Source organism: Triturus cristatus, chromosome 1_2 (assembly GCF_964204655.1).
Source record: "Triturus cristatus chromosome 1_2, aTriCri1.1, whole genome shotgun sequence".
NCBI lineage: Eukaryota > Metazoa > Chordata > Amphibia > Caudata > Salamandridae > Triturus > Triturus cristatus.
The window spans coordinates 360,490,585-360,504,381 of NC_140580.1; the positions used below are offsets into that span (position 1 = coordinate 360,490,585).

A 13,797-nucleotide genomic window follows, 5' to 3' on the forward strand; every position below is an offset into this window, starting at 1 on the left:
GGTACGGTGTCCGTGTAACTTATTGTATGTCGGAATGACCACGCGCCGAGTAAAAACTTGCATTTTGGAACACCTTAGTACAATACGATGCGGAAAAACAAATACAAAACTAACAGCTCGTTTCCACGAAAAAAAACAATGAACAAGATCTAAGGTGGACAGTGTTAGACAAACCCTTTATACCACCTAATACAGTAGATATTGCCAGTTTTCTGTTTGTCAGAGAACGGTGGGTCAACAGACTTAAAAGCAGTATGAGGGGTTTAAACGACTCTATCCCATGGTTCCATCTGTATGGGCTAGGTAAAAAATGATGTGAATTTGATGAACACAATGTGACTTTAAATATCTCTAACGCTGCCAAGTCTAAGATCGTGTATAGTAATGCGGTTAGAAGATGGATTTGTATCGGTAAGAAGTCATGGTTTGGTCGAGCGTCTTGGCACTTAATCACTGTGGGATCAGATGGTCTTGTGTAAGTCATTGTCTTTCCCACTGATCTCCCTAGCCGATGTGAGTGTATACAAGAATAAATGACAAACTAGTAGGTGTTTTAGGTTCGTTTTTTGTTGAGGTGACAAAGTTTGTTCGAGGTTTTTAACTCAATCCAACAGATTAGATACGGACAAATAAGGTGTTTCTGAATGTTTGAATATCAACATTTACAGAGATTCCTTGTTGATCGGTGGGGACTTAGGACTTCTAAGATGTCTGCGGGTATGTTCCATACAACAAGACTCACACCTGTGAGATGTCCGTCTTTGCTTTCGCCCATTTCGTGTTGGGCGGAAGTACGAAACAACATTGCGGTCAGAGAGCGGTTACCGGATGAGGCGGTTCACGCGCCACCTTTATAGGGAAGGTAATTCTGTCCCGTCCATATCGACGGAGGACCGATGTGAGGACTATTAGTGCCGTGTGTCTGAAGTAGTAAGTAACAATAGTATATGGAGCGTGATAGTAAAACAATTGCGGTAAACTTTGATAGAATGGGAAGTAAAATTGTTTTAATGATGGCTCTGCATATTCCCTCCTGTTCGTTTGGTTAACAGTGTGACTATAGGACCACGGTCCCTCAACGGTCCTGGGTTTGGAGAATTTCCAATAAACCCTTGTAAGTCTATCTTTCTTTGTTTCACACTAAGGGTATTAACATGTGCTACGGGGTGTAAATAATTAGTAGCATGGCACTTTACTACCACGGACGTCCGTCCGGATGTGGTTTTGAGTTGGTTTGGTGTGAAACAACTTTGTTTCTTATATCACGGGTGTATTGGACACCTGTTTTCTCGGCATGTGTCGTAGCCACTTAGGGGAGTAGAGTGGTGTAGAATCCTGGGTGACATGGTATTGTGTGGTTAAAGTCCAGAGGAAAGTTATTTTTAAGGAAGGTACAGGAGAGAAGTAGAACGATAAAGAATATGTTCTACTCTTTTTCAGAAATTTGTTCGCTCTAGAAAAATTATCCAGAGTACAGGACGAAAACAGTAGCGGCTGTTTGTCGATAGAAGGTAAAGAATCCCCAAATAGGGGGTAGACCAGAAAATAAAGGGACCAACACCCTGATGAATGCCAGTACGACTCATATGAGCGTTTGATGGTGGCAGAAACATGTTGGTCAAAGCAGTAGGGATTTAGGGGTCTTTACCTCCCCTAATTATCCCGATAAATTACTTTTAATCCTGCCAGGGGGTGACAGGAATAAAATTGAAGATAGTCCCCTCTTAGGCAGTTTTAGTGTATATGTCTGCACTTTTGTGGTCCCTTTTTTTTAGGGAATATTTTCCTTGTTTTGTTTTTGTTGTCACTATTCGTGTTCTTTGTTGACACTTTCCGTCTTTCTGTAACCTCACCACTACATACTTCATTCTTTAAAATATTGCGCTCCGCCCTCTGTGTTGGTCTGCACGGGGGCGTTCGACGCGGCCCTATGATGAAGCATGACACTGCAAAGTGTGTGAGGGCAGTATTAAAAGAATAATGTTTTTTCCTTCTGACAAATACCCCTGGGTTTTAGATAGTGAGGGATATAACTGTTTCTTTGTCACGATTCTAGTACCTTGCAACTAATAATTTTGTGTAGTTCTTCTCTGTGTAGTGAGTTGTAACGTATGTTAGGGGAGTCAGAGAAGGCTCTTGTTCTCCCTAGTCTCTCTTCTTTGTGGTATGATGGATCTCTGAGATTCTTTGGCCCGATTCACTGAGAAGCTGCCTAAAAAAGACTGCCGGCCACTGAGGACTCATCACTCAGCAAAAAGTAAGATGCTTTTGGACGAAGGCATAATTCATTAATTCCCCACAACTACAATTATGACAATAAGGACCGTGCTGGTCACTGATTCAGATCAGATCTCATTTTAATTAAAGAAGAAGTTTGTTTTTGAGGAATTCAAGCCTCAATTTGGGCTGTCTACATCTACCTTTTAGCCTTGAAAAAGACCCACCCTGACATCTATGAATTAGGCTGTCTTCAGGGTCGAAACGTCGGCATTGTGTATTGGTTCAGCAATATCGAGTCTCTTGGTTTTGAATAATGAGCATTTCTGCTGGTCGCCAGAGACAGCGATTTTCTCGTTCTGACCTTTATTGTTGTCAATTTATTATGAATATTTGTACATTTCATTTGCATCTGTATATAATCCATTCACCACACTAGTGTCATTGAGCTCTTATTTCACTTAACTGTCATTATATTTTTTGACAGCCTGAGGTATTTAACTAAATAAATATTATGATTGAATTTGATGTAAAAGAAAAGCTTTGAATGTGTTCCTTTTGAATGTTTATATCAAGTGTATAATGTTTTGAAGAAATCAGCTTGTACCCGACTGAACCACAGTAGTTGTGTTGTTTGATACCTAGGTTCTGAGGGACACAGGGTTTCCCCATTGTTTTGTATGGGCCTAAAATAGACCAGCAAGATTTCCAGGAAGTCCTGCAGGAAGGGGGCTTGGTTGCAAACCAGGTCATTAGTGCAGCTGAAGACTCATCTGATCTGGCTGCGTATGGTTACTCCCATGGCATTTGCGCTAGACGCTCAGCCTGGTTGCGGCTCGCTAGTCAAACCAATGCGCAAATTAGCATGCCTATCTTCCCTTCAATGGCACTTCTCTCTCTGGATCTCATGCAGATGAGATGTCCAAAATAAACTGAATTGGACACTCCAAAAGCTGTCTGCCTCGAGAAACTAAAGGAGTTTCAGCATAAATACCAACCTTACGACCGTCGCGATTTCCAACAGAGGGTTCAACCCCTCATTGGTCGTCACAGCAACATCAACCCAGGTCTCACTACCATCAACGAAGACTAGGTCGAGGAAGGGGAGCTGCAAGAAAAGCACCTTCTGCAGCTAAACAGTCTGCAAAACCGTGAGCTCTGACTTCCCCCATCTGTTACCCACTCCACGGTGTGAAGTTTTATGTTTCACCTGGATGAATAGAATAAAATAACAAAAGGCAAGTGGGTACTGAATATTGTGCAGAATGGTTACTAGCTCCGATTCAAATCCCCACCTCCATCAGTACCTCCTCGAGGTTTCTCCAAAAACACTACTTGTTGCAAGCTGAGGTAAATGGTCTGCTACAGAAAGATGCCATAGAAGCAGTCCCTGCTCGGCCATGAAGGCAAGGAATCTATTCTTTACTTTCTGGTACAGAAAAGAGGCCCTACCAGAGTACAGACCAATCCTCGACGTAAGACTTTTTAACAAATTCATCCGCAAAGAAAAAGTTCACATGTTAGCTCTGCACCAAATCTTTCCTCAACTACACCAAAGGGACTGGATGTGCTCCATAGACCTGCAGGACGCCTACTTTCACGTACTGATTTCCAGAAAACATTGCAAATTATTGTGTTTTCAGGTGGTGCTCCAGCATTTCCAGTTCAAAGTTCTCCTGTTTGGACTCAAATCAGCCCCCTGTACGTTCTCAAAGTGCATGGCAGCAGTGGCAGCTTTTCTTCGCATACAAAGGATATTCATATACCCTTACCTGGACGACTGGCTGCTGAAGAGCTTGTCACCCACTCTGCTTCAGAATGATCTCTCATACTGCCTTCAAGTTCTGATCAGTCTGGGCCTGCAAGTCAACTGCAAGAAGTCTGTTCTCAACCCGACCCAAAAGATCCAGTACCTGGGCGCTTCTCTGGGTACTGCAAGAGCAAGCGTGTGTCCTTTGAAGGAGACATTAGCCTCAATCCACGAAATATGCTGCAATCTTTTCCACGCTCGGCTCCCCACAGTCAGAATGGTGTCCTTGCTGCTGGGCTCGATGGCATCCTACATTTTCATCATACCAATCGCTAGTCTACACATGCTTCTTCTGCAGACATCTCTGGAGGATCAGTGGACGCAGATATCAGTCTCTGGGAGGACCGTGTGTTTCTCCCTCAGTCGACCAAGGATTCAATCAGATGGTGGATGAAGAGATCACATCTGCTGAAGGGAGTTCCTTTTCACCAGGACCCGCCTACTCAAACAAGTGTCACGGATGCTTCCCTGCAAGGTTGCGACGCTCATATGGGTCCTGTTCAAGGACTCTGGTCCGAGACAGAACAAGGGTACCACATCGACCTCTTGGAACTGAGTGGTACATCTCGCTCTCAAATCACTGTTCCCGTCCTTCCACTCACGTTCCCCGTTGGTTCAGACAGACTATACCGCAACTATGCATTATTTGAACAAACTGGGGGGAACCCGCTCAAGACCTCGCTCTGAAGGCTAAGACCATCTGGAAATGGCTTCTCTCAAGAAACCAGACCATTGCGGTGATTCATCTCCCGAGAACTCTCCATGTCCAGGCAGACGTCCTAAGTTGGGACTTCGTCAATGGGGAGTTCCAGACATCGACCTTTTTACAGACACGGCAAGAATGGCCTCGTTAGTGGTTGGTATCCGGACCTTCAATTATCAGAGGTAACTCACAGGAGGTTTCTATGCCGGTCAGACTTACTATCCAAGAACGGGGGAAGGTGTTCCACCCCAACTTCTCATCTCTACGATTGACAGCATGGCTCCTGAAGTCCTCCAATATTGGCACTTAGACTTGTTGTCTTACTGTATGAACATTCTTAAAGAAGCCAGAAGGCCTTCCACCAGACAATCGTACGCTTTCCAGTGGAAGAGGTTTTACTTATGGTGCATTGATAATGGTCATGATCCCATTGGGGGCCGAACAGGTGATTTTACCATATTTGCTGTCCCTGGCCAAATCAGGCCTTCAATTTTCCTCTATCAATGTCCATCTAGCAGCTATTACAGCATACAGAAATTCTCCTATGCTAGTTTCCTCTTTAGGTCTCGCCGAGTCAGCGCGCGTGCACTGCTCAGACATTTAGTATGTGAGTTTTGAAAGTGCTGCTGGCTGGCGACAAGTATGTTCCCGCGAGCGTGCACGCGCGCTGCCGGCAGCTTTGCAATATGTACCGCTGCGATCACTCACTTTTGCGCGCACAGCCGACTTTCACTTTTTGCGTGTGCGCGCACCACTTGCGTTTCTTGATCTGTTTCGTGACAGATGCCCATGTGCCATTTCTCCTAAGAGTAATAAAGTTTGCTATCATTCATTTTGTACCAAGATCAGCAGCGATTAAGATACGAAATTACCATTATCTCTATGTTTAAAAAAAACCAAAGTGTGTGTGAAACATCAGAATCTTGTTCAAACTCGGCTCTCTGCAACCTGAGCTTTCCAAAGCTCCCACTTCCCCTCTGTGAGCTCTTGCCAGCTGTTTGCTCATTGCATGTGTTCCATTTTATTGCCACTACAGTTACTTTCACACCTTGTCGGACCCTTTGTCCCAAGACACACCAGACTAAGTTGCAATTGCCATTTCCTGATGTGACTTTCCATAATCCTTTCCATGATCCTGTTCAAACCTTTTCAGACACGCTTTATTTGAACGCTTCATAGTCCAATCTTTAGTCATAAACATATGCCCCAGGCACTATTAGCCCGTCAGTTTCCGTCACACGCTGTAAACACCCTTCCACAGTCCGCTCCGGCCTGTCCAGCATATATTTATGGGCTGGATCTCATGAAAATAACGGATGCTCTGCTTTTCTCCAAGTTATCGGAAGTGGGGTGGGCGCGGGGGGCATACAAACCCGATGTTTCAGTTTTAATTTCCATAATTATGTCAGTGTACAGGAGTATGGAAAGAAAACTAGCATTGGCAAAGCCAATAGGTTTCGTCTGTGAAATCTATGGCTTTGTCAATGTTTTTTTAACACATTGCACAGCAATTGAGCTTCTGTGCAACATGGTTTAAAGTAAAAAAAAAAAAAGCTATGACCCGCCCAGTGTTGAGTGTCAGCACATTTGTTTTTTACCTTTAAGCCATGTTAGCCATGTAATACAGCAGCCCACACAACAAGCATTGGCATAGCCAATAGGTCTCGCTTTTGGGACCTTATAACTATTTAGTTATGCAGCACAATATCCTTGGAGCAACATCAACTGTTGCATGGCTAAACACTTATAAGGTCCCAAAGGCGAGACCTATTGGCTATGCCAATGCTTCTTTTCAAATTCCTGTGGTCAAGGATTTTCTAGAAGGGTTAAAGTTCTACCCTCCGATCAGAGCTCAGTCTCCACCATGGGAGCTTAAGTTATTGCTAGATTGATGGGTGCCCCATTTGAACCTATTCACAAAGCCTCTCTGCAGCATTTGTCATGGAAGACCGCTTTAGTGGCCATCACCTCTGCTCGCATAGTGAGTGAGATTCAAGCCTTGTGCTGTAAAGAGCCTTATATAATTTTCCATGCGATTAGTGGTTCTTAGAACCCACCTGAGTTTTCTACCTAAAGTGGTCTCGGATTTCCATATTAATCAGGCCATCACTCTGCCTATGGCTTTTCCTAATACTGCGAACCCTCCGGAGAGGTCCCTTTATTCACTAGACCTTAAGAGGGTTCTGTAATTCTACTTAGACAAAACCAGGACGTTGAGAAAATTGGGCCGCCTGTTTGTAAACTATGGTTCCATAAATACTGGCTGTGCAACTTCCAAACGGTCCATCTCTAGATGGATAGTCTCTTGTATCACTTTGTCTTACCAGTTAGCCAACAAGTCACTCCCGGGCAAATCAACGGCTCATTCTACCAGGGGAAAGGCCTCGACCACAGCCCTCCTTAGAAATGTACATATTGCAGAGATTTGTGAAGCGGCCACATGGCGATCAGTACATACTTTCACTCGCCATCACTGTTTAGACTGACACGCAGGCGGATGCTCAGTTTGGGCAAGCCTCGTTAAGAAATATGTTTGGATAAATTCATCCTTAGTGTTATCTTTGCTGTACTTGTACTGCTACTCGTCCACGGGTAAGTGGGTATGGGCTTGCTATTCTATTCAGTGCTTATGACTATTGATGAGTATCCCCTGGAAGAGAAGGTGAAGTTACTTACCTGTAATCCTAGTTCTCATCAAAGTCATAAGTACTCATTAAAGTCATAAGCAACCCTCCCGCCTCCCAGGAGGCGGGAGACAGTATAATGGCGTTTTGCATCTTATGTCCTGGTTCCTATATGCTAGTACACTGTAAAAAAAAACCACAAAACAGACCAACCTAAATGTCGCCTGTGGTTCATGGTGGGAGCTGGGGCCGCCTGGAGGTCTTAAAGGCACGGTGTCCAGGTTCTTGGGATCCTTAAAGGAAGGTGCCAGTTTTTTAGGTCTCGCCTGGCAAACGCAGCGCGAAGCGCTGCTGTCGCCAGCGAGATCTATTGTTGCTGACTTGCCTCGGAAGGGGGACAGAAGATGTGCACGCGCAGGCTCTTGGCGGATTTGAATTGGTGTACGCGCTTAGTCACGTGGCGTGCACATCTCCTGTCTCCCTTCCGACCACGTCAGCCCTGTTGGAGCGGCCCGCTGCAAGACTGGGCCGCTCAGAATGCCAAAAGGACGCTGTGCCTCGATCAGGCACCAACAGCCCACACGGAGCCCCCCAGCCCTTCTTCACTCACCGGGCTGCTCTTCTGGGGGGGCTCCTCCTCGCGGCTGCAGCACTTCTCTTGCGGGGCTTCCCTGCACTCCCGGGAGCCCCGCGCTGCTGTGGGCAGCCTTGGCCGTCGCAGTCTTCACCCGGGCCCCCTCCTGGGACCCGGGGCTTCGCTCCACTCCGGTCGCCACCGCGGGGCTCTCCTTTCAGCATGGGAGCCCCGCGTTAGCATGGCACGCCGTTTCTCTTGCTGCCGGAGCAGGCCCCGCCCACGTCCCGGGCCAGGGCGCCTGACTTCCGGCTTGTTATTATGGCTGTTAACGTCTCCGTGGTCCGCGATACAAAATAGCTGACTGGTGGTCTGTCGGGAATTTTAGAGAGGTGCTTGTTCTCGTTCCGATACAGAAAGCAAGTTTGCCTAGTCCTCACGGAGTTGCTATGTGAACAGGTCGAGTTATTGCCTGCTGTGATTCTCTGAAGAGCAGTATCATTCGTTTTCCATTCTTTACTTGTTTTAATGGTTTCCAGGTCCAGTGCTTGCAAACGGCATGCCTGATATTTGCAGCTGGTATGAATGTTTCGACAGCAAGGTGCATACTTTGAAGTCATGGGTAACTAGGCATTTTTGCACCCCCCTCCCCCCACTTGCACTCTTTTTTCCATGCATTTTCGCACCCCGCTCACACTCCGTTCTCCATGAATTTTCGCACCCCCTCCCCGCATCCACTCCGTTCTCCGCATTTTCGCACACCCCTCCCCCCGCCCGCACTCCTTTGTCCGTGCATTTTTGCACCCCCCCCCCATCCGCACTCCGTTCTCCGTGCATTTTCGCTCCCCCCACCCGCACTCCATTCTGCGGGGACTTTACAGGGATAAAGTGAAGTGGCAGGCAGCAGGTGCCCCTCTGGGCTTAGAAGAAGCAGTCTGACACAGCGCTTCCTGCGGCACTTATGCAGTTTTACAGCGCTGCAACACCAGGCACCGTCATTGCTGTACTTGGTAGAATTTGCCGAACTCGGTAGGATGGACGGCTGGGTTGGCCTCACAGGCGCATACTTCCATCCCTGGGCCTGTGCCCAGTCTGAGGGTTGGTACCAGGTGTGGTGTGTTCTGCTGATGACTGGAGGCCATGCAGGGCTTAAGCCGAAGCTGCACGGTGGTGGCCACAGGTCACCTATTCACATGTGAAAGCAGCAGGGGCAGCAGCATCTGGCTGGTCATGATCGTCAAGCACGGTGCCATGATGTGTCCGCTTCACACGTCACCGATGCCATAGGGTGGATCAAAAGGTGGCTATAGACCCCCTGTAGAGAGGGATACAGCTCTGCAGCCCGTGGCCATTACTAGTGTGAAAACACCCCAGGGCACCGGCGGCGGGCTCAAGTGTGATCGTGTGCTTTTTTTTTTTTTTTTTTTAATGGGGGCAGAAGTCTGCCCCACCCCTCTCGCTGCCAGCCTGGCACCCAGCATCTTACAGCCACAGGTTCGGGTGCCTGGGCAGTACACCCCTGTGGACGCACGGAGATGGAGGAGGGGAGGGCGGGCCAGGACATCTGTTCTGAGTGAAAGAGTGGGGTGGTGCCATAAGATGTTACTGCTGAGGGCAAGAAGGCTGAAGGCCATGTTCTGTTGCAGGGAGAGGGCACCTGGAGAGTGCAGAGGAGGGGACGGTGCGGGAGGCAGCCCTGCACAGAGCCCGCTGTGCCAGGCCCCGCTGCAGGAGGGCAGCTTGGAGCTGAACCGCTTGAGAGCCGAGGGAGGAGGACAGGGAAGGTACTGAGCCTTGGATCGGGTAGGAGTAGGTATCCATTCATGTTTACCAGAGTTTATGCCAGTGTGGGTGGACATAGGGCGGTAAGTCACCTCTGCCAGGCCATGAGATTGCACTAGTCTGGCAGGACATTCGCCGTCGCTCCTGAGGGATAGGGGAGTCAGGTAGACCATTTATTTGTGCCAACGTGACTTTAGCAACACAACAAAATGGGTAGAAGATGGACTTTTTAGAACAAATGGTTCAACGTCTGGTCCGGGGCAGAAAGTGCTATATAAACTTTAATACGTTGCATTTTAATACAGACCGCACTGACACAGCATCAGTTTTAGCTGGGTGGCATACCCCACGCTTGGAAATTGTCTCCGGGTGTTTTTGACTCTCCTCCTCCTTGCGCCCAAATCTCCCAGTAAGTGTCAGTGAGACGGGACGAGGAGGCTCGCCGGGTGGTGGACTGAGTCCTTTAACCCGAATGGTTTAGAGAATTGAGCCCACAGTCGAAAAAGTCTGAGGACTCGAATCAGGACTGATGAAAACAAGAACATGCACATTTGTTTACTGTATTGTTAACACGACCCTGCTCTTGAATAGCAATGTGTTCCCCCTTAAGCCTTGCCAAAAGTCCCCGCTCTGGAGCCCAGGTCCGGAAGTCTTTTGTTGAAAACTATAAATGACATTGTGCCTGTCATACAGTTTGCACACTAGGAACGTGTTTTCTTAAATGTGACATCGAAGAGGCAGACACCCTCCGACGCACACTTCCTAAGTCATAAAAGGCACTGCATAACTGGAGCATTTCAGGGGTCTTACCCAGGTTTGGGCTCAAGGAAAGTGGCCCCCTTGTTGTCAGACCGCAGTGCTCAGGTATTGTCATCATTCTTAAATATATGCAAACTAAAAGTACACTCTGGTCTTGTATATTTGGGATGGTAATCCCTGAATGCCTCGCTTCGCCAATGCTTGTTTTCAGCATTGTGACCGTGTCTTTTTAGGTGGAGCCTCCCATGAGGACAGGCCCTTTTACTTCTGTTACACGGTATGCCTTATTTCGTCTTTACACACTTCTTTCTTTAATGAGTTTCTCCTACTGCAGGCATCATATGCTTTCCTGCAACATTCAGAGCGCCATGCTCGCTTTCCCTTTCCGAGCAGCTGGGACAATGGAGGCTGCTTCTTTGAATAGGTCTCGCATTTATAAGAGTTTGAGCTATTGGCATTGTAAATGCCTTTTATTTAATGGTTAATTAGCAAAACAGATAAATAAAAGGCATTGTCATTTACAATGCCAATAGCTTAAACTCTTGCAAATGCGAGACCTATTGCATTGCAAATGCTTGTTTAGTACTGTGATGTTTTTTCGTCTATGCTGCCTATGGGCTTAGCTTGCCTTTTTCCCTGAAAATAAAGGGCTGTGTTGGAACACTATTGGAGTGTATGTTCTCTGTTACAGTATTTATGTGATTATTTTCTTTTAAGGAAAAACCCATGTCATTTTGGCACATTAGCCTATTTGAGGTATAATAGGCTGCATGTTTATGTATGTTTTAGAGGTACTCTGTACTTTTTACCTAAACATACACATTTATTTTTGTATATGCTCAAGGGTCCCGCACGTGGGCGGGGATTATTCAGTGTTTATGACTGAGTCCCCTGGAAGAGAACTAGGATTACAGTTAAGTAACTTATCCTTTATGACTATGGCGCTGAAGATCTGGAATTGCTTTTAGAGCAGGGACCTTTGTTTTCTGTCCAAATACTCCAATAATTAGGATATGGCTTTGCGAAGCTTCTTTAAAGCTCAAATTAGTTCTACAGAAGACTAAACAAACCTCTAAAAGAGGGAGCACCAAACATGGATCTCTTTCGAACTAATGGCGAATGCTAACACTTTACTACCAGGTACCAACACCCTCGATCCTTGGGCAGTTCTCTTTGGATACATTGATTGTTGTTCCACTTATAAAAGGTGGGATTTTGACTGCATGTTTATATTGATACTTATGTAACACTTTGTAGGCATAGGTCTTCCAATTGTACTGTTTGTGCTGATAAGTTGATTATTATGTTCTAAATCACACTAGTCTTGCAATTGAAAACTGAGTGAAATGATTAATTGAAAAAAATAAATAGTTTCTGTAACATTCATTTTACTTTTTAAATTCTAGGTTGTAGATATAATGAGAGTTAACGTGGACAAGGTCCTAGAGAGGGATCAGAAGCTGTCTGAACTGGATGATCGTGCTGATGCGCTGCAAGCAGGAGCTTCACAGTTTGAGACCAGTGCGGCTAAGCTAAAGAGAAAGTATTGGTGGAAAAACTGTAAGGTATGTACTTTTGCTTTTAATAGCGCATTTCAAAGGCGCTGGCTGCATATCCAAATCAACATTTATTTAAGTAAAAATAAAAAGGTATTTGGCAAAAAATCGGTCACAAATATTACATAGTTATTAGTCTGAAGTCTTTATTAGCAATGCCACATGGCAATTCAGTTTTCTACCAAATGGATGCTGTAAGAAATTTGGTGATTAATTGGGGTGGGTGACTACACACCAAGCAATAATCATAACCCTTTTCAGGGTGAAACCTCAAAGTTGCTAAATTACCCTGAGCTCAACCCCGCTGGTTGCTATGGCACAGAGCAGACTGGCTTAACTTAGGACATTGGAATTTGTAAAGTACTTGGGCAGTACCAAAACAGTAATGACATCCGAAGGTAAACAGTTAACATTAAAAATTCTAAGTCGAAGTAGGACAGTGGGCCTCAAGCAGATTAAATTGTGTTCTTTAGGTGAAGGGTCAATGGACACCTTTCTAAAGACTCAGGGAAAATAAGTAGGACCGCCTGTGATTTTTTCCGCTTTTCCATTCTCCTCTATTGAAGTATGTGTTCTGTTTGGAAAACTTGATCCAGGAGTTGAGCAAATGAGGCTGAGGGTACTCTTTCCAGCCCATCCTTTAACCCCTCCTTTAACCTCTTCGGACAAGCTGAGATGTAACCCAGGCCAGAGCTGCACCAGTCAACGAACCAGTCAGATACACCTCCTTGGATCTGTCGGAGGAAAATTGGCCAGGTTGAAAGGAAAAATATGCCACCAATCTGTCCCAACACTCCAACTTTGAAGGATCTATAGAATATTTAGGCATTGAGGAACTGTTTGCAGGAAGGTCGCACAACCTGAAATGGTCGCTTGACAAAGGGCAGCTTTCCCAGTCATTCACTGGTCTAGTTAGTGTTTCTTTATGAAGAACAGTCAGTGGGTCAGCACAAGGATCCATGTCGGAATTTCGTTTAGGATACTTACCCGCAGTCCGGGTCTTCCCCTGTCTGAGTTGAGGGCAAGAGTTTCCTGAAGCTGCAATGTCACCTCACGCCTGAATATGTGGTAGGCTAGTGAACTTGAGATGCTGCCACTTTCTCAGGAGGAAAAAACCAAAGGAGTAAAAAGCCTCCTTTCTGGATGAAGTGGAATGAAAAAAGCAGGAATCAAGAACAGGAAAAGGAAATTACATCAAAGTCACATGACAGTAACCATGAGGGGGTGGGACAATTGGAAAGAAACCAAGAAACCGTCAAGATGGAAAAGGAAAATAAGAGAAAAAAGACTTGAACTAGGCTGGCTGCAGGGTTGCAGGCAGCTGCAAACTCTCAGATAGGTGATTACCATTTTGGAGCTCGAGAGATGAGAAGTACCCAGGAGAAAGAGAGAAGGCAGCCGCAGTTGAGGGAGACTCGCAGCCCCCTGTTAATGTCTTGCGGCATTTTATAACTGCCAGAGACCTTTTAAGCCCAGATCGCGGAGACAGTGGCCACAACAATAAGTGTCTCTCTGAAAGAAAACAATGCATCTGTTAATATTTTGTTTGCAAAGCCATCAACAAGACTTAACGATCTTGATCCTACAACTTGCCAACATTCGGTAGGAAACAAAAAAATGTATATGCTGGCTCGCCATCACATCTTTTCAATCTCCAAAAGGGGGACAAAATGTGTTCATAGAACATGAAGGATAAATACATCCACATCCCTGAGGAGGAAGCACAAATATTTTAAATTCTTAGTAGAGTAAGTAGCACTACTAAAACACAG

The 13,797-nt window shown here is 45.8% G+C and overlaps 1 protein-coding gene across 1 annotated transcript in view; it reads left to right on the top strand.

Annotated features, from left to right (window-relative positions):
* The window catches only part of VAMP3 (vesicle associated membrane protein 3), a 289,917-nt gene that overhangs the window by 155,556 nt on the left and 120,564 nt on the right, over positions 1 to 13,797 (top strand). Inside the window, exon 3 of the mRNA XM_085604501.1 lies at positions 11,876 to 12,034. Within this exon, the coding sequence (XP_085460627.1) occupies positions 11,876 to 12,034 (159 nt within the window). The remainder of the gene's footprint in view (positions 1 to 11,875; positions 12,035 to 13,797) is intronic.